The following is a 19106-nucleotide window of genomic DNA, read 5'->3' as shown; positions in this document are numbered from 1 at the left end:
AGCATGTGTGTAAGTTTACTTAAACCATAAGGGAAACTGGGTTTGTGGTTTTGCTGTGCTCCCATGCTGCCTTCCCTTATCTGCCCCTTCCCAGCAAGAACTTTGCAGTTCACTGTTTCACTGCTCCTTCCAGGGGACAGAGATTTCCTGGTGCCTGAACACAGCAATGATTTTACCTGCAGTTTCTTTTAACCACTTATGAAATGGTCAGGCAGAATCTCCAAATCACTCCAGTTGTAGGAATTCTCATAGGTGAAGTGGAGGTATGAATTTACACAGAGGAAATTAATTTATACCCTTGCAAGTAATGTGGGGAAAAAAGCCCACCAACCAACCGACAACTGTCAGTCTGATTCAGTTTATAAAATATTTTTAGACATGATCAAGGAAGGCAAATGTTAAATGGAGGAATGCAAGTTAGCTGGCAGCAGCTGTGAGAATTAATCACACAAAACCAGTGTTTCTAAAGGGATTTTATGAAGACTAAATCTAGGCCTGGTTTGGTCTTATATTTTTCTTTCTGATTTCAAAAGAAACCATTCTCTGATAAATGTGCACAGCATGTGGATTGGTTGATAGGGAGGTTGCATGTAGCTGTCTCCAGCATGTAGCTGGGCCATTTTTAGAAAACGATGGTTTACTGTAGAAAAATACGAGATCCTGTGTCTGAAAACAGAGAGTAAATTCTTCATATGAAGCGGTGTGTCCGTGTCCTGACAAATGGCTGTTGGCCAAAATGATCTCTTAAATAGCACAGCAATTCAGAGTGACTTTCAGTGCTGTATTGAAGAGACCTGGGGAGATTCTTGCACAGCAGAACAGAAGTGGAGAAGAGTGGTATCATGTTGGCTTGCTTTGGATACGGTACTTACAAGTCTTGTAATGGGTTATTGCCTCCAGTTCTCGTGCTTGATTTTTCAACAAGCTTTTTAAAGCTCAGAAAAGGTTTAGAGAAACCCCACTAAAATGCTCTAGATGCTGGGGAAAAAAGTCCCCTAGGGAGAAAATTAGAGGACGGAACAGAAAGGATTGAAACAGGCCTAATTGCAGCATGCTTCCACGGGAGGAAAACGTCTGCTTCCAGGGGACTTTTAATATAGCTGAAATGCCTGGAGAAGGCATCATCAACTGTGAGTTGTAGTTAGACAACCCAGAAGGGACAGGAGCAAGTACTTCTGATGGTATGTGTGAATAACCATTAGAATGAGCTCAAAGAGAAATGAAAGCTGCTTTTTGCAATTCCAAATTGTGATCTTCTCCTGGAGATTGTAATTAGTGAGGCACAACTCACTGAGTATCATCTGAGGGCAACAGCATGAAATTCTGCCTCTTCTGGTGTAATGTGAGATGAGACAAATGACTTGGTTGTCCATTAACCTATTCTATTGAACTGAAAACTACCCTGTATTTTCTTTAAAATATGTTACTTAGGACGGGTTTTTTAAAGTTAAATTTAAAATTAAATTATTTTTAAAAACACCCCATATTTATTACATCCAGATCTGTTATATTAGATTTTTCCATAACAGGGCTATCTTGTATAGTATTTTGAGTTTATTGTTGACTGTAATGTTCCTTAAACATATTGAGAGCTGCTTGTTCTTTTCTTCCTCTCTTCTATATGCTGTTCACACTTTCTTGAAGAATATTTGAGTCAGAGACTTTTATATGCAGCTTGGAGTTTACCAAGTTTCTTTTTAAAAATTGACTGTTGCTCTCAAATCACATGCTCAGACTTTGCTCGAGGGATTTGAAGATACCCCTGTGTTATGGCTAGACACTTCTTGCTAACTGTATTACAGAACTAAATATAAATAAAATGCCATATTACAACGTTTTGGTGTTCTGTTTTGGCTGCTCTTAAGTTGCTGGTGAGGGGGATTGTTGTATAATCCTTTTGATGAGACTTCCACAAATGGGTATTCTGGTTTTAATCAAGGTGCTTTTTTGAAGGTGGGGGAAACCAAACCAGAAGAGCGTACCTATATCTGCTAGTCTGAATTGCAGTGTGTTTGCTTCCATCAGTTCTGATGCTGTGCAAAACTGACCATCTGTGCCTGCTTTCTCTAACACCTGTGTTTAATCTTCAGATCTCTGATGGCCAAGGAGATGAGCGCTCAGAGTCCCCCTATGAAAGTGCTGATGAGACTCAGACTGAAGTGTCTATATCATCCAAAAAATCTGAGCGAGGAGCGGGAACAAAAAAAGAATATGTGTGTCAGGTGAGAGATGTTAGCTGGGCTGTGTTTTCTGAGCTTTCCCAGGAAAGGTCTTTTTAAATATGAAAATGACAATATTAGGCCAGGAACAGGTTTATCATGTGTGTCTGAGATGTCCGTTAGTGATGAGGTTGCCATGGCAGTAAATGGAATTCTTAATACCTAATTATTTTTTTTTGACCTCCAGTAAGTGACTTAGCCTTTCTGCTTGAGTTTCCAGGTCTGTAAGATAAGCATAATTTGTAGCTGAGAAGAAGCACATGAGTGTTGCCAGGTGACTGGTCAGATGATGCAGAAGAGCCGGTGGTTTCTCTGTTAGCACAGAGGAGGAAGCCCAGCCCAGTGGGGTTTGTGCTCTGCGTGCAGCAGAGATTTCAGCACCGCCCTGCCGTGGTGTGTGGGCAGGAAAGGAAAAGCCTTTCCTCAAACTGTTCTAGAAGGGCTCTTAGGCTATGAAATGATAACACAATCCAAGTGGACAGATGACATTTGTTTCTCTGAGACTGGGCAAGCAGTTTCATTTCCGTTTTTTGTACGTAGTGGGAATGAGGTTGTATCTGTCTATAAATGTTGGGTAATCCTTAAATTGTGCCAGCAGTGTTGTTCGGTTCATTTTTAGTTGTGCATGTGTCACTGATAACCACTCAGATATAAAAGTATCATTCTGCCAACTGAACTGATTTCCTTTTGCCAGGGAAAAGGAAAGGAAGGATGCTTTTTAACCCTACTCAGATGCATCAGTGTGCTCAGGGAATATTTCTTACAGCTTTTTTCCTATTCCTTTTTTTCTGTCAGGTTGTATTTACTTTTGAACCATGATCTGAGAGGGATATTTCTAGTGGTTTAATGATTCTGTTACCTGTTTCAAGCTGAAGCCAGGGCATGTGACGATGCTTGTAAAATTATCTTTCACTTGTTAAATTTGATTTCAACAATGGGAAAAGATACTTTGAGGAGCAGTGTATGAAAAGGAATAAAGAAAAGAGTTTTTTTCCACATGTGAACTTTTCTTTAACATTCAATGCCTTTGTGTTGTAAAAGCTGTGTGAAAAAACAGGTGATCTCCTACTGTGTGAAGGACTTTGCTATCGAGCTTTTCATGTAAGCTGCCTTGGGCTCTCTGGAAGACCAGCAGGAAAATTCATTTGTAGTGAATGTACATCAGGCAAGTTTGTCCCTTTCTATTAATTAAAAAATAAAAAAAGTTACAGTTTTCCATATATTGTTCTAGGACATCCTCCTGGACAGAGTATGTATCCTCAGAGAACCCTTATTTATCCTTTGGGTCCTGACAAGGGTGGGAGTTCATAGAGTACCACTAAGTGTGCCATGTTTTACAAAGTTCCCCTGTTTTCAGTGAGAACTCTCTTGCAACTTGGCTAATTTAATCAGAATTCCTTTGCCTTAATAACTGCAGATTATTTGCTTTCTGAGTACAATTACAGATGAGGCTTAAAGTCTGTCACAAAGACTTAAGAAATCCTAGAAAAAAGAGCAACGAGTGAAACATTTAGAGTTCTTTTTCAGTCCTTTGTCTGTGTGTATCAGTCTTTTGCTTTTACTGTTAAAAGACTACATTATTGCTATTAATTTCATTTGCTTTTAATCCTGTAATAACTGCTTGGAAGTTCTTAATCTCAAAACTTTACATAAGATTTCGTTCTTGCTTGTAAGCTCATTTCAGTACATGCAGTAAACCTTGTTGGAACTGCTACTTCAAAATAAAGCTGTTCCAATTAGTCCAGAAAAATATTAGAGGATGCTTGTCTTTGGTTTGTGGTCTGGCTTCAAATTTCAGAGGACAACAGACAAGCCATCATCCTGTTTCATTGGTTTAAAAAATTTTGAAAGCTAAAAATTCATACTTGTCTTGGCATACTGAGGCTTATTTAAAAGAACATAAAATCACATTGGTGAGGCTTTGGGTGTTGTTGTGTACACTTCAACTGCAAATGGGTTTGCTTTGTAACTTTATTTTATTTGTATCTGAGCAGACCAGCATTTAATACTAAAGAGCTAAAGTAAATAGATTGCTGCATCAAGTAATGTAATTTGATTTGTTGAAAAAAACCTCCTCCACACCACAAAAGCAACTCCCTCATGCATAACATAAAGGCAAGAGAGAAGTGTTTTAAATTCACGTGTTTGGATATTACATTCTGTTTTATTATTTTGCCACTAGGTGTGCACACCTGTTTCGTGTGTAAGGAGAGAAAGGCAGATGTGAAACGCTGTGTTGTGTCTCACTGTGGAAAATTCTACCACGAAGCTTGTGTGAAAAAATTTCATCTCACTGTGTTTGAGAACAGGGGGTTTCGATGTCCTCTCCACAGCTGCCTCAGTTGTCATGTTAGTAACCCCTCACATCCACGAATTTCAAAAGGTAGTTTCATTTTACGTTTTTATGACTGATGAATTCATTTTATTTATGGTATGTTAAGGTAAGGAATGTGTCCATTTGAGAGCTGCTAGCTGCAGTTTTGTTAGGTATAAAGGGACTATCAATTGATTCAGAAATTCTTAAAAAGTACTCATAGAGTAAGTTTTAGTCAGCTTTAATATTTACCTTGTTTGTGCCCTTTTTTAAACTATCTTTCAGTTAACCATATTTTCCAAGAGAGAGAGAGAGAATGAAATTTAGAATGTGCAGATGATGAAGGAGAGGGGCAGAGTAGTGAGGGCAGGACCTGACAATGTACAAACACTGCAGCAAGGCTCGATGAACATGGAGACATTTTGATTCTGTGCAGGTTCTTAGCTTTAGGCAACATTTGCAGACAAAATTACTTGACTCAGGAAGAGCCGGTCTACCCTGGTGTGCATAATTAAAGTCTTAGAGTGCTTTAAATTGACCGTAGGGTTCTCTAAAAACCTTTATTAACTCAGTGCTGTTGCAAATATGCAAGCGTTGAAAACGTAATGGCTGGGGTTCTGTGTGTATATAGGGTGTCTCAGCACTACCATCTTTTTTGCTGAAACAGCAAGTCACTTTTGTCCCAAAGTAGCTCAGCAGTGTTGTGCTTTGCCAGGAGCCAGTGTTGGCCCAGAGTGAGCCGTGGGTGTTGTGCTTTGCAGGGAAGATGATGCGCTGCGTGCGCTGCCCCGTTGCGTACCACGCCGGGGACGTTTGCATTGCCGCGGGGTGCGCAGTCATCGCCTCCAACAGCATCGTGTGCACCAACCACTTCACTGCCATGAAGGGGAAGAGCCACCATGCCCACGTCAACGTCAGCTGGTGCTTTGTGTGCTCCAAAGGTAAACGGCTGGGCAGGGCGCTCCCTTAGAAATGCGGCGTCAAAGCGTTTTATTCTTTGGCCTAAGCGTTGTTTTTCTAATCTGTTCATAGCAAATCGATAGTAATGTGGCATGTTAAATTAGGCTTTGTTAGGTTTTGCTATAATGTCAAGTTGGCGTATGCTGCTTCAGGGTTTTAGATATCCTTTTTTTTTCAGAAATAATTTATAAAAGAATGTTTTTACTTGGGCTTTATCCAACAACCAGAAGCCAAATTTAATTCTTTATGAGAGACACCTAATGAGTATTTTTCTGGTCTTTCCCCTGTGTTCAATGTACCAAAGCTTTTTGTGTTTCTTTATTGCTAATATGTAATATTACACCGTAAATATTTAAAGAGTTGCTTTTAGTTTAGCAGCAGACTGCAAATGGAATCAGTATTAGTTGTTGCTGGGTTTGCCACTAATTAAGGGTGTGTTGTTTTATCTTCTACAATAAATCTGTTCCTTATTGAAAACCACAAAATACATAGTGCTGATTAAACTTGTAGCAGTGAAACTTTACCTGATTTGTTAACAAATTAACATGCGGCAAAGCAGCTTTTAAGCTGCAGCCGACTTTCCACTTGATAATTTGCAGAACAAACTAACAAGCTTGTTCCTTCAGCCCCGCAAGGGGGAAAAAAACCCAAAATCATAGAGAAATCTGTTGTGGTTACAATTCTTACATGGAAATGTTAATATATATTAAAACTATGTTAAACATATTGTCGTCATTAAAGTACAGCAAAGTAATTATAATTTGTGCATTACTCTGGAATTTTTATCACGAGTTTGCTTGTTATTTTGCATGTGTTACTAACCCAAGTCTGCCAGGCATTCAGATCAGTCAGGACCTTTGGCTGCTGTACCCAACTAAGTGATGTGTGTATTTGTTGCTGAGGGTCAGCATGTTTTAACCATTTATTTTCTAATTGAACCTACCACGTGTGTATCATTTCTGGCAGGTCTGGAATTCAAAACTTACACTTTGATCTTGATGTTTTCCAACCTTTTTTCCTTTTTCTGTGTCTGCAGGTGGAAGTTTGCTGTGCTGCGAGTCCTGCCCAGCAGCCTTTCACCCTGACTGCTTAAACATTGAAATGCCAGATGGGAGCTGGTACTGCAATGACTGCAGGGCGGGCAAGAAGCTCCATTTCCAGGATATTATTTGGGTTAAACTGGGAAATTACAGGTCTGATGAAGCAATTTGTGTTGTTTTACAGTACTGGCATGTTTAACTAAGGATCATACAACTGGTTGCTCCTGTAGGCCAGCCTTGCTGCACACTGATTTCTGACTCCTCTCTGAACTAGGGACCTCACCTCCTTGCAAGCTTCAGGTTCAAAGACTTGCAGCTTTGCTGTTGCTCTTGGCCAAGGCTTTACCCATACAGGACTCCTCGAGTCTTCTGACTTCCGCCTCCAGTGTATGAGCTTTCAACCCCTGTTTGTGTCAGAGATCTCTGCCAATAAATTGGTAAACTGGTAATTGGTTAAATTACTCCCTCGCAGGCTGGGACATCAGTCACTCAGGTTGTTGGTGTTTCACACTTGGATGAGATTTGAGTGAGATAGAGGTAGCTGGGGGTTATCCTTGAGACATTAATAGGTGTTATCAACCTTCTCTTGATCTTGGACAATTAAAATATTTGCGGGTCTTGTAAAGATGGTTTTGCCACCCAGACACAGGGAGTCCTGTGTGTTTGCTTACCTTGCAGGCAGGTGAAGTCCCAGAGATCTGAGTGTCAGGCTTTCCTTTTCTAGTCTTCTCTCACTCTCTACTAAGAGAGGGGAGGAAAGGATTTTAAATGCTCTTGGATCTTGGAAATAATAATTAGTTACTGCTGTTTCGAGTGATTTTGTTAAACTGTCTCTTGCAGAAAGAGCTTGACTAAAATGCTGTATTTTTTTATTTGTACTTCTGTGCTAGATGGTGGCCTGCAGAAGTTTGCCATCCGAAAAACGTTCCCCCAAATATCCAGAAAATGAAGCATGAAATCGGAGAATTTCCTGTGTTTTTCTTTGGTTCTAAGGATTACTATTGGACGCACCAAGCACGGGTGTTCCCTTACATGGAGGGAGACAGAGGGAGTAGATACCAAGGGATCAAAGGAATTGGAAAAGTCTTCAAAAATGGTACACAGCTAAAAGTAAACAAAAATAATCCTGGGATATGCATGCTTTGCTTTCTTTACACATCGCCTTGGGTTTTGAACATATGTTTTCCAATACTGAATTAAAGAAATTTGTGGTGTCCTGGGCAGCAGTCACTATTACTGTCTTTGCATGAAAACATTATTTTAATGTCTTATAAAAGACTGGCATCTAACTGAAATTATATCTGATGATTTTTACTTTCTGGAAAACTAAAAAAAAATACTTAAGAGAGACTTTCTCACACTGGAAGACTGAAAGAGTAGAATTTATACATCTGTTAAGAACATTATAACACTCCAGAAGCATTGTTTGCAAGAAAATTGAATGATGGGACTAGGAAGTAGACAATGCTTTGTTTTAACACACATGGGAATGAGCAAGTCAGTTTGGGGGAGAGTAATCTTCTTTCTGGCATTTCTGTTGATGCTGCAATCTTTTTTCAGCTTTGCAAGAAGCTGAAACTCGATTTCGAGAAATAAAACTACAGCGAGAAGCCAAAGAAACCCAGGAGAGTGAACGTAAACCTCCACCATACAAACATATTAAGGTAAAGTTTGAGGGAGTGGGTACTCGAAGGCTTGAGCTGAGCAGTGAGATTGAGTCAGGTTGTAATGATGGTAACTGTGCTTTTACAGTCATGAGATGGTAAAATTTTGCTGTTGTTGGAGCACCTAGTGGTGCTAAACCAAATTAGCAACCACTCTGTAACTCTTGCCATAAAATTAACTGTTTTCAAGTCACGTTTGCACTGTTTTAATGCATCTTTCAGGTGAACAAACCTTGTGGTAAAGTGCAGATACACACTGCTGACATATCTGAGATTCCCAAGTGCAACTGCAAGCCCACGGATGAAAACCCTTGTGGCTTTGATTCCGAGTGCCTCAATCGGATGCTGATGTACGAGTGCCACCCACAAGTGTGTCCGGCGGGAGAGCGATGCCAGAACCAGTGCTTCACCAAGCGCCAGTACCCCGAGACAAAGATCATCAAAACTGATGGCAAAGGCTGGGGGCTGGTTGCCAAGAGGGACATCAAAAAGGTGGGAATTGTTCTTACCCAGCGGAGAGTCACTGGCCTGCGATGCTGTTTGTGGGTTTGGGATATACTTCACTAGTGATACGTGGTGTCTTTCAGGGGGAGTTTGTGAATGAGTATGTGGGAGAGCTGATTGATGAAGAGGAATGTATGGCAAGAATCAAATATGCACATGAAAATGACATCACCCACTTCTATATGCTTACTATTGATAAGGTAGGATATTTGATGTTTTTTGCCATTATTTACTTAAAACCTTATTTTGATCTCTTCTTCTGTTGATCACCTTGGCAGGGCACTCTGCTACCTTTGACATTCTACAGTTTCACATATTCACAGAGTTGCATCTTCTGTGCCTGCTCTTTTCATTCTATATGTACATAATGAATCTCCTTAGTTCTGTGTTACGTAATAAACTACATATTAAGGTCTACAGGTTGTGCTCTGTTGTTTGAAATTAAGTACAGTACTTACCTGTACTTACCTGCCTAGTCTTAAAATGTATGAAGTATGAAGTTTGGGGAAATAGCAGTGATACAGTGGAAGGAATTGCTGTTAGCAATCCTTTCACTAAAATTTCACCAACAGAAAATAAAATTCTCACTTGAGAGAATGTGGGATAGAATTGTGAGGCTGTGTCCTATACAGGGCATTTAATCTTTTTTGCAGCCATCTGTCCCTTGCATTGTTTGTGGCAAAACTAGGCTTGCGCTTTTGTAGAAACTCTTTTGTGAAAGCACTCTCTGTTAGTAGCCAGCGAGCCCTCCACAAATTGATTCACAGCAAATTATTGCAGCAGAATAATTAACACCCCCAAATAATTCAGCACCTGTGCTTCTGTGCACACCTCTGAGTATTTTCTTCCTCAGGAGGAGGAGAAAGTGAAGAACCTGAACAGCAGGGGTTATAGATTATCTATATTATATTTCTTCAGTCCCCAGACAGCTAGTTAGGAGAAAAACAAGATCTGGCTGCCAGTCCTGCATTTTTTTTCAGTCCCAACTGCCATTCTTTTTCCCAAGGCTCTTGCTCTGCATTTCCACAGCTACTGTTTTCATTATTCCTGTAACTGAGGAGTTCCTGCACAGCAGTTACTGCCACAGAATGTTGAAAGCACATTTCTCTGAACACTTAAAGTTTCTCACTCCTCTGCTAGATTGACACACAACATCAGCGTGTTAAATATCTGAACTGAACATGTATTTGACTGGAATTACTCTTACTGTAATTAATAAATGCTTATTGTGGGTCTGTCTTGCCAAAACTTCCAGTGCCATTACAAGGCTGAGCTGCCCATGCAGTGATGTGTGTGCACAAAGGAATGACAGTCACACGTGCATTATAAAAATGAGCTAGAAGGAAACTATAACAATACCTCATAAATAAGCAAAGCCTTCTCTAGCAGCTCTGCAAAGAAACACTGTTCTGGCAATTTCAAGACTCTATTTTATTTTGTTCATGTCTGGTATATTTTGTGGAGATAGAAATTTAAGAGCAATTGTGTGTAGGAATGAGGTGGTTTTAGTTTACCAAGAGCTTGGTTTTTTGTTTAAATTAGGCTGATTTAGGGAAAGAAATCTGGTGAGAAACTGGTAATCTCTGGAAGTAATGATTCAGTGATTTGGTAAATGCCATGAAGCACAGTACTTGTAAATACCTCACAGCTCTGTGAATGCAAAGTAAATGGTAAAGGACTGAGTCTGAGTTTTGAAGCTCCCTGGGGAAGGGGGTTCCTTAACATGCCCATCATAATGCTCACAAGAACACTTATCCTGCCGTGTGGCTGTGATGGGTGTTGGGAAAACCCCATTTGAGGTTCGTGAGCTAGAGCACGAGTATTGCTTTGGGAGTGTCCCATTCCAGGCCACATGGGACACTACAGTTTCCAATACAACATGTACCAGCAGTTGGCTTGTGTGCTCTGGATAGCACCATGTCAGTTCTGAATGCAACTGTTGAAATCTCAGTTGTGGATGGCTTTTATATTTTTTTGTGAGGGGGAGAGAAAAAACCTTCATCCTGTTGCTGGTTTGTTCCCCAGGACCGTATTATTGATGCTGGCCCCAAAGGAAACTATTCTCGGTTTATGAATCACAGCTGCCAACCAAATTGTGAAACTCTAAAGTGGACAGTGAACGGAGACACTCGTGTCGGGCTCTTTGCTGTGTGTGACATTCCTGCAGGTACCTCAGCTTGGGTTGGCTTTGGTTTCATTCTCTTGAGTTAAACCTTTTGTGCATTTATTGGTGGGACAGTCATGGCTTAAATGATTCAGTGCAAATATTTTTTGTAGAGAACTCGGCACACAGAGGAGGTACTTTGTGATCTGCCTTTTACTTTATTGTTTCTTAATTTTGAGTCCCATGGCTGCTTTTTTTGCTTGCTTCTAGGGCAAGTATCCTTATTAAATTTTTGGTTTGGACCTCTCAAATGCATCTTTCCCAAGAACATAATAAGCTTAGGGAGTGGATGTGGGAGGCTGTTTAAAAGTATCTGTTTTCTGGTTTGTGCACATATCTAGCTGGATGGATGGATAGATATGTGTGAAGGCCAGACACAGTTTTGTGAAGTCAAACAAATTTATTTTAAAATGTAATTGCATAAGACATCATGATATATGGGCATCTAGTTAATCACTGTCAGTGCTTATAAGCAGTAAAGAGAGGGAAAATCCTATGACAATACATCAACAAGTAAGTCCCAAACAAGCAGAGAGATAGCAACAGCTGTATTTGTTTGCAGTAATTTTGATGGAATTTCTTACCTTGTCCTTTTCACACTCAGGGACGGAGCTGACTTTTAATTACAACCTTGACTGTCTGGGCAATGAAAAAACAGTCTGCAAATGTGGTGCCCCAAACTGCAGTGGATTTCTTGGGGACAGACCAAAGGCAAGTAATATATCAAGTAATGCATCAAGAGATTTTGACAGTCTTGTCAGAGGAAGGGTGTAGAAGCTTCAAACTGACTAAATGTGCCTAACTGTGGTAGGTGAGATTATTCTGACATTCTAGTTTGTATTTCCCAATTTAAACCTTACACAGTACTGTTATTGTGGTAAGATTAATTTAAAAAAAATAAATTGAACAGAAGAATAAAAAAATGTGAGTTTTGAACGTGGGAAAAAAGTTACCAACATATATCAAGAAATGATCTGTATGTAGAATACCTGTCCAGGTTACTTTGAAACCTGTAATCCTGCAGAAGTTGATGGAGCTTGCTGAAGGGCTGGCATAGGAGTGTGAAAGAAGGCACAAGTACCACCTGTGGATGTTGAAAAGCTGCACTTTTCTGTGGTCCTTCACAGTGCACAGTACCAGCCACTTGAGAGGGTGAACTAGGCATCTTCAGAACCCAGACAGCTGGTTTTTGTTAAGAGATGGACTTGAATGAGGTTTCACATAAGACTGTGAACATTTACACAGACAATCATGAAGAAATTAAATGTTGCCATTTAGTTTTATGGAGCTGTCTGCATTGATAGATAGAATGGGCTAATTTTAAAGAAAGTAGATAGTGATTACTAGGATGAGAGGGAGGGAACGATGGTAGGGATGTTGAAAAATCATCCAAAATTTTATATGATTTGGTGAAGGACAGTTAAAGTGCAAGCAGCAGAATTGAAGTCAGATTGAAATAGGGATAAGGTTTGGTATATTCTTCCTGTCATTAACTACAGTTACTGAAGTTCTGCCTTCTGTTCCTCAAAGAAAAACGGGGGCAGGTTTTAGTAATTCCAGCATGAGTATTCACAACTGGAAGAGAAAAATGGATATTGAAGTAATTGGTGGTGCAAGTGCATAATGAGGGTAACTTAGCCACAAGTGGATTAGATTGGAAATTGGAAGACCTTTTGTCAGTGACAAGAAAATGAAGGGGTTTTTTCGGTAGGAAGGTTTTGCTGGGAGAAGATCTGGTTTCAGGATGACATTTCACAAGGGTCAGTGCAAGTTTCTTGTCAACACAGATCAGTGAAGCACTGGGCAGGTCTGCCCTGAGTCAGGTTTTTGGCTGTGTGCATGGTCTGCCAGGTGTGCCAGCAGCTTGGCTAGACTGTGTAATGTTTTTCCTTTGCAAAACTGGCATGTACAGTTTCACATCTTACTCTTTTAGAATTCTTCCACTAATGCCTCAGAAGAAAAAGGCAAAAAGACCAAAAAGAGAACACGGAAACGCAGAACGAAAAATGAAGGGAAGAAAGAATCTGAAGATGATTGTTTCCGTTGTGGTGATGGAGGCCAGCTGGTACTGTGTGACAGGAAATCTTGTACTAAAGCTTATCATCTCTCCTGCCTTGGTTTGGTGAAACGTCCTTTTGGTGAGTCAGCCCATGTCTTACACTTGTATAAATAACTTGTGCAAGTACCTCCGTTATTGCACTGAAACCTTTTAAGGGGTGTCATCCTGAAAACACTGGGGGTGTATGGCAGGAATTTCATTTGTGCATCATGTGGGAGCAGCTACTCTTGGATTTGAAGACAAAATGGTGGCCTCCTCTGCCTCTGGCAAAGTGAGGCATTTGTTTTACAAATGTAGGTAATTGAGCACACCACCTGGTTAGGAGCGCCGTGGCCCTGCCACAGGAAAGGTTGATTCTGTCTGAGAAACACTTGAAGCCCTTTGAGTTCAAGCCAGAAGAACAGCAGCAGCAGCTTCTGAAAGAAGGCAAGTAGGGAAATTAGGAGCAGCAGACATCAGGTTGCAGTTCCAGATCTCACAGGAGTTACCTGGTTCCAGTCAGCCATGTCAGCTGGGATATGAAGAAGGGAAGCAGGCAAAGCCTGTTATCCCAGAAACAAATAAAACCAGGACTGATAAAGTATGCTGAGGCTGAAGAGCAGCTCTAAGTGAAGCACACGAGTCATTCCTGAGCAAGACTGGCAGCAGACTGTAAGAATAGGCAGCAGCTGACCGGATGTTTGCATGCTCTACCAGCCTGCAAGTTCTGTGAAATGCTATTGAGTGAAGCCTGAGTCATTTCTTCTAGCTGGAGCTGACTGCTGTACTTAAATGAGAGTGTGTCAAGTCTGCTCCTTGCAGCTGACAGCTGAGCTTTAGAAGTATGATGTAGCATTTTGAATGTTGAGATCAGCCCCGGTAGTTGCTGTCATTTGCTTTGTCAGGATAAGTTGTGCCTTGTTCAGCTGCTACAACACAAAACTTCTTTAAGAGATGATGCTGTGTTTTACTCCCCACTAATGGGCTCTTTGGTTTTGATTGCAGGGAAGTGGGAGTGTCCTTGGCACCACTGTGATGTTTGTGGCAAACCTTCTGTTTCTTTCTGCCACTTCTGCCCAAACTCTTTCTGCAAGGAGCACCAAGACAGGACAGTACTAAATTCCACGTTGAATGGACAGTTATGCTGCTCTGAACATGTTCTCGGGGTGGATTCTGTTGAACCTCAGAAGACTGAGAAACCCCGCAAAAAACTGAACAAGTTCAAGCCCAGGAGAAAGAGGAACAGATGGATGAGAGCTGAATGCAAATAGTCATGGACTGCAGTTTCTACTGCTAACACTATCTTGTAGATAAGTTGTGAATATGACCAGGGAAGGACACAATTTTACGTATATTCTGTAAAGGTTACAGCGGGGCGGGGGGGGATTTTTTTGTTTTGTTTTTATAAATCCACTGAGCCAACCACAGCAGTCTTCTGCTGCTTCTGCACTGATAACGAACTGCATAGTTCAGCAAACTTCAGGACAAACCAAACTTAATACTCAGCATTACAGTTACACTTGAATTGTTACGAATGTAAAATGTTCCCTCCAAAATACTTGCAGGCTGGAGGTAGGTTAAAATCAAACCAGGTAGGCATAAACATAGTTTTTTGAGATAGTATTTGTCAACCAACAGATGTTTAAAATAGTATATCCTTAAAAGAAGTTGTTAGTTCTCAAGTCCTTTTGAGTAAGAAATGGCTTGGTCTGTGGTCCCAGTGAAATTTGCTTGCCTTGTGTGTTTTTGAGCAAGTGCTTGAATGCCAGTCATGACCCAGGTGCATCTCTCACTACAGCCACACACACACAGCAATTGGTCTGTGCTCTTCAAAAAGGATTCTTAAGCAATCATGATCGTAAATATCCTTCCACCAAGAAATGTGGTGCGTGGCGGGAAAGGCACGCCCTGTACCAGAGAGGAGGAACCTTTGTAAGAGATTCTTTTCTATACTGTTTTTTCCTGTATTTCATCCCAGCAAAACAGAAGTTACTTGATCTTGCAGAGCTGTACAGGTCTGGATTTAAAGGGATATTGTCTTGCAGTCTAGGCCTAATACTCTAGGATTTTTGTATCTGCATAAAAATAAATCTTTTAAAAGCTACTATTTGGAAAAAATTACTTGATTTTTTTTTTCCTCAGTGGCAGGTAAAATGCAGAGGCAAACTTTTCTTTGGAATGCTTGGAGTCCAAGCATTTCAACTTTGCAATAATCAAGAGATGCCCAACAAGGAGCAAAACCACCCCCATGAATGAAATAGAAAGTGAAACTTGACTAAAGTGCAAAAACTGAATTCAAAACAAGTAAAAATGAAATAGATTTTTGAAGACACATGTAAGAATTTTGATGTGAAATTTAGCCGTATTCTGTTCCTTTGGATAAAGTTTGTATAAAACTGGCTACTTGACAGACCGAATTTTTTTGTTACGTTTTTAGGAGCTCTGCTCTTGACTATCCAGTCACCACTGTGTTGTGTCAGCAAAGCTGTTTTGAATTCCTTGCTTCCATTAGCATTAGGTCCTCACTAACTCACAGTGAGATGAATATGGAGGACTTAGTGTTGATGGAAATAAGACTAGAACTAGGAAAAAACGGTAAAGAAAAACATCTTTGCCAGTTTTCTTCCCAGTGCACGTCCTTGGCGTGTGCCCAGGCGGCGTTCCGAGCGCGTTTTGGGTTGTGCCATTGTGACCCACCCCGTGCACCTCCATGTCCATTGAGCCATTTGTGTATCTTCTAGCTTAGTTTGCCCTTAATAGTGCAGGAACTCTGTGTAGCCCTTTTGAAAATGAAGCCTTGCTATATCATGGAAGTGTATGGTTTCTCCCCAAGGTATTTCTTCAGGATTTGATTTAGTTGTTGGAATTACCAAAACCCCCATTTCTTCCCAACATGTAAAAACTTTGGTTTTATTAGAAGATATTAATTGGAAAAGGTTATAAATGTTGCATTGCCCTATGCTGAACACTTTGGTTTCTGATTTGTGACCAAAATGCTTTGTTTTTTGAATCAGTTTTTATAAACACTGTTGGAAGGGTAATTTTTTTTTTTTTTCAAATAATTTTGAAGAAATAGCACAGTTCAAAATCAGGCGAAGTGTTACACGTTTGTATTTTTTTTAAATGGTATGCCAAGCCTTGCACTCAAGTTAAAATTCAAGATTCTCTAATTTATTTTGAGGGAAACTTTTTCTCTGCCATGGGGCTGAAGAGCAGCCCTGTGCATAAAATCAAAACCAAAAAAAATGATATTATGGATTTTTTTTTTAATATTGGGTTTCAAGGGAAGGAAAATGAGGTCAGGTTGTAAAGCAGAAATATTTTCCTCATTGCTTTGAAACAAAATGAAGGAATTTGATGTCATTGGGACCATTCTTTGAATACTATACCATGTAAGGAAGGCTTTGTAAGAATACCTTTAAATAAGTTATTATAAAATTTTTCCTTTACATTCCATTGCTTTTTTTTTTTTTTTTTTTTTTTTTTTTTTTTCTTCCAGTTGTTTTGTTGCTTTTTCCTCTTCATGTGTAGGTGTACCAGCTCTGTCAGTCTGGAACAGGGATGCCCCAGGTCCTAAGAGGCAGATCCCCCACTGTCTCTTACTGACAGGCACTGCTGCAGTAACAGCACCCCTGGGGTTTGGGCTGAGGCACAGAGCCCACGGCCTCTCCTGGGGCTCACAGCACATTCAGCACAGCAGGATGCAGGACAGCCACCCCTTGTGTCTGTCTGTGGGGACAGAGAGACTCTGTTCACACAAACAGCTCTGAGCCAGGGGCTGTTTGACCTTCTGCTTTCCTTCTACCTCTCCCTGCTCTTTACTGCTCGACCCTCGGGCCCACGGAGATCTGCATCACTGAGACTGCAGACCAGGAGCTCACTTGTGAGTTCCTAGGAATTCATTCCTGCTGCTGGGCACCTCCTGTAGACTGATCCTGAGGAGGAATGTGGATCATACTCTCCCTTGATACGAACTGGCCATGGAACCCCGTGAGCTCTGCTCAGGCACTCAGGTGGTGATCTGGGAGAATTTTGGTTTCTGTACCAGGACAGGTGGGGTTTAGGTGCATTGTAATGAAGGCTTCTGTACCTTGCTCTGCAGCCTGGGAAAACTGGGCTAAAGTTTTGTTTTAAAAATACGACAGAAGAAAAGTCATGACATTGTTTTCCTACTCCCATTCTTCAAACACGAGGTAAAACAATCCTTAAGACTTGAGCTTTCTCATGATGCAACTCAATACTTTTTAGCATTCAGCAACTTGAAGGATTTTCTGTTATAAATTAATCTAAACAACAACATTAACTGTGGCATATTATGTGGCCTTAAATGATGTTCTTTGTGTCTTGCCCATCAAAGTAGCAAAATGTCTTTCCTTTTCTAGCAAAAAGCTAGATATGTGACAGCCAATTTCAGAATTTGTCGTTCTTTTATCACACGAGCAAGCATGGAAACAATTTTCAGTTGAGTATGTTAGATGTATTTTCATACAACCTAGGAAAAATAATCAGAGTAAATGTCTGTTTTGTTCAATAGCTTTGTGTTCATGGTCAGGTTTTAGGTGGTTTTTTTATATGAATTACTTGGAAAAGCAAAATTTCTTGAAAGACGTATTAATTGGATTTTTCCACATTGTTGAGTCTCATTATTCCATGTCTGACTGCTTGAGAAACTTCAATGTCTTATTAAATGTTGAATTTTATTCCTAGTTATTTAAGAAGTTGCGAAGTCTCTTTTGTAAAACGGGTCTATATACTTACTTTGGCACCTTTGTTTTTTTTTCTTTAAAGAAAAAAAAAAAAGCGGAATTGATACATACTAAGCAAGCATGGTTTGTCTGTGAGGGAACGGGGCTTTGTTCTCTCATAGGGAGAACTTCCACTCCCAGCCTTCCTAAGAGACGCCCTGGAAATACTGTTTTAAGCTTCCACCAAGGTGTTAATGATTGTGCTGTGGCTTGTTTTCACACTGTTGCCTATCACAGGAATGCTGACATTTCTTGCAGCCCAGTTTTTCCAGTGCTGCTCTCTGTTGCTCGTAATTTTACAGGCTTGTATGACACTGAGCTGGAGCTACCCAGCCCAGCCAGCACTGCTCCCTCAGGGGTCCTTTTGCTCTCTCAAATGCGGCTCCTGCTTGGTCAGGTCTGAATGTGACTGGCGTTTTCAGACAGCTTTTTTTGGGTCTGGCTTGGCTTCACGTGTGGAGTTTCCCACATGTGACAGCAGCTACATTTTTTAAAAAGCATTTCAGAAATCTGCTTTGATGCTGGTGGCTGATAATTCTGCTGAGGTCACCTGGTGCTGTGCATCAAGACTGTGTCCCTCTGCTGCTCTGAGGAAAACCACAGCCCTGGGCCAGAGAGAAACTTCATGTCTCCCCTAAATCAGCAGAGGGGAGACTGCATGGAGCTGTGCTGGGCAGTGGGGAGGGTTGTAGGTACCGGCCCTGCTGCTGCTGATCCAGATTAGAATCACGGAATGGTTTGGGGTGGAAGGGACCTTAAAGACCATCCACATCCAACCCCCTGCCATGGGCAGGGACACCCTCCCCTAGACCAGGCTGCTCCAAGCCCTGTCCAACCTGGCCTTGAACACTTCCAGGGACGAGGCAGTCACAGCTTCCCTGTGTACCCTGTCTGCCCACAACGGCTGATGTACCACTCCCCCACCCAGTTCCTCACCTGACAGAGCTGAGAGAGATCAGAGAGCTGATATGTTTTCTAAATTCTTTTAAACACTTTTAACACCTTCCCTGGGGAAGGGAGAATGAGCAGCTGACAGCAGGAACCACTTAACCCCCCACAGCTGGCTTCCTTCAGCCATCTCTGCTGCTGCAAGATTAAGTGAGAAGTAACACCTGCTACCGCCTCGGTGCAGAGTAATTTGGGGATCTTTTGATAGAGATACTGTTTTTGCTGGCCATGGAGAAGTGCTGGTGAGGCACAGCACTGACACAAAGTGTCACAGCTGGCTGGGCTGGGTTTACACAGCACATGTGGGAATGTCACTGTAGGAGGAAAAGGAAAACAAGGTGGAAAGGTTAAGAGGCCACAGGTACAGGTTTCATAGAGCAGTTGACACAGGTGATGGGCATTTCTGAGTGCCTGGGATGCTTGCTAAGTATTGCCCAGAGAAAAACATCATGGAAGACAGAGCAAACAAGAGTCAACCTCTGGAAAATACACATCACATTAGTCTGCCCA

General features: G+C 41.1%; 1 protein-coding gene and 1 non-coding gene across 2 annotated transcripts in view; both read left to right on the top strand.

Annotated features, from left to right (window-relative positions):
* NSD2 (nuclear receptor binding SET domain protein 2) overlaps positions 1 to 17621 on the top strand; it is a 98821-nt gene extending 81200 nt beyond the window's left edge. Inside the window, exons 13-25 of the mRNA XM_066185301.1 lie at positions 2091 to 2222; positions 3261 to 3384; positions 4402 to 4602; positions 5295 to 5474; positions 6530 to 6686; positions 7424 to 7629; positions 8094 to 8197; positions 8420 to 8689; positions 8785 to 8901; positions 10727 to 10868; positions 11470 to 11576; positions 12799 to 13003; positions 13909 to 17621. Coding sequence (XP_066041398.1) covers positions 2091 to 2222; positions 3261 to 3384; positions 4402 to 4602; positions 5295 to 5474; positions 6530 to 6686; positions 7424 to 7629; positions 8094 to 8197; positions 8420 to 8689; positions 8785 to 8901; positions 10727 to 10868; positions 11470 to 11576; positions 12799 to 13003; positions 13909 to 14174 — 2211 coding nt within the window. The 3' untranslated portion in view covers positions 14175 to 17621. The remainder of the gene's footprint in view (positions 1 to 2090; positions 2223 to 3260; positions 3385 to 4401; positions 4603 to 5294; positions 5475 to 6529; positions 6687 to 7423; positions 7630 to 8093; positions 8198 to 8419; positions 8690 to 8784; positions 8902 to 10726; positions 10869 to 11469; positions 11577 to 12798; positions 13004 to 13908) is intronic.
* Positions 10437 to 10581, top strand: LOC136291561 (small Cajal body-specific RNA 23). Its single transcript, XR_010721625.1, has one exon. It is a non-coding gene; the product is annotated as a small Cajal body-specific RNA 23 (non-coding RNA).
* Positions 17622 to 19106: the final 1485 nt, after the last annotated feature.

Source organism: Chamaea fasciata, unplaced genomic scaffold, assembly GCF_029207755.1.
Source record: "Chamaea fasciata isolate MVZ Bird 193981 ecotype frontalis unplaced genomic scaffold, bChaFas1.0.hap1 SCAF_6, whole genome shotgun sequence".
Taxonomy (NCBI): domain Eukaryota; kingdom Metazoa; phylum Chordata; class Aves; order Passeriformes; family Sylviidae; genus Chamaea; species Chamaea fasciata.
Note: the sequence above shows the minus strand (reverse complement) of the source record. Positions and strands in the feature narration are given on the sequence as shown.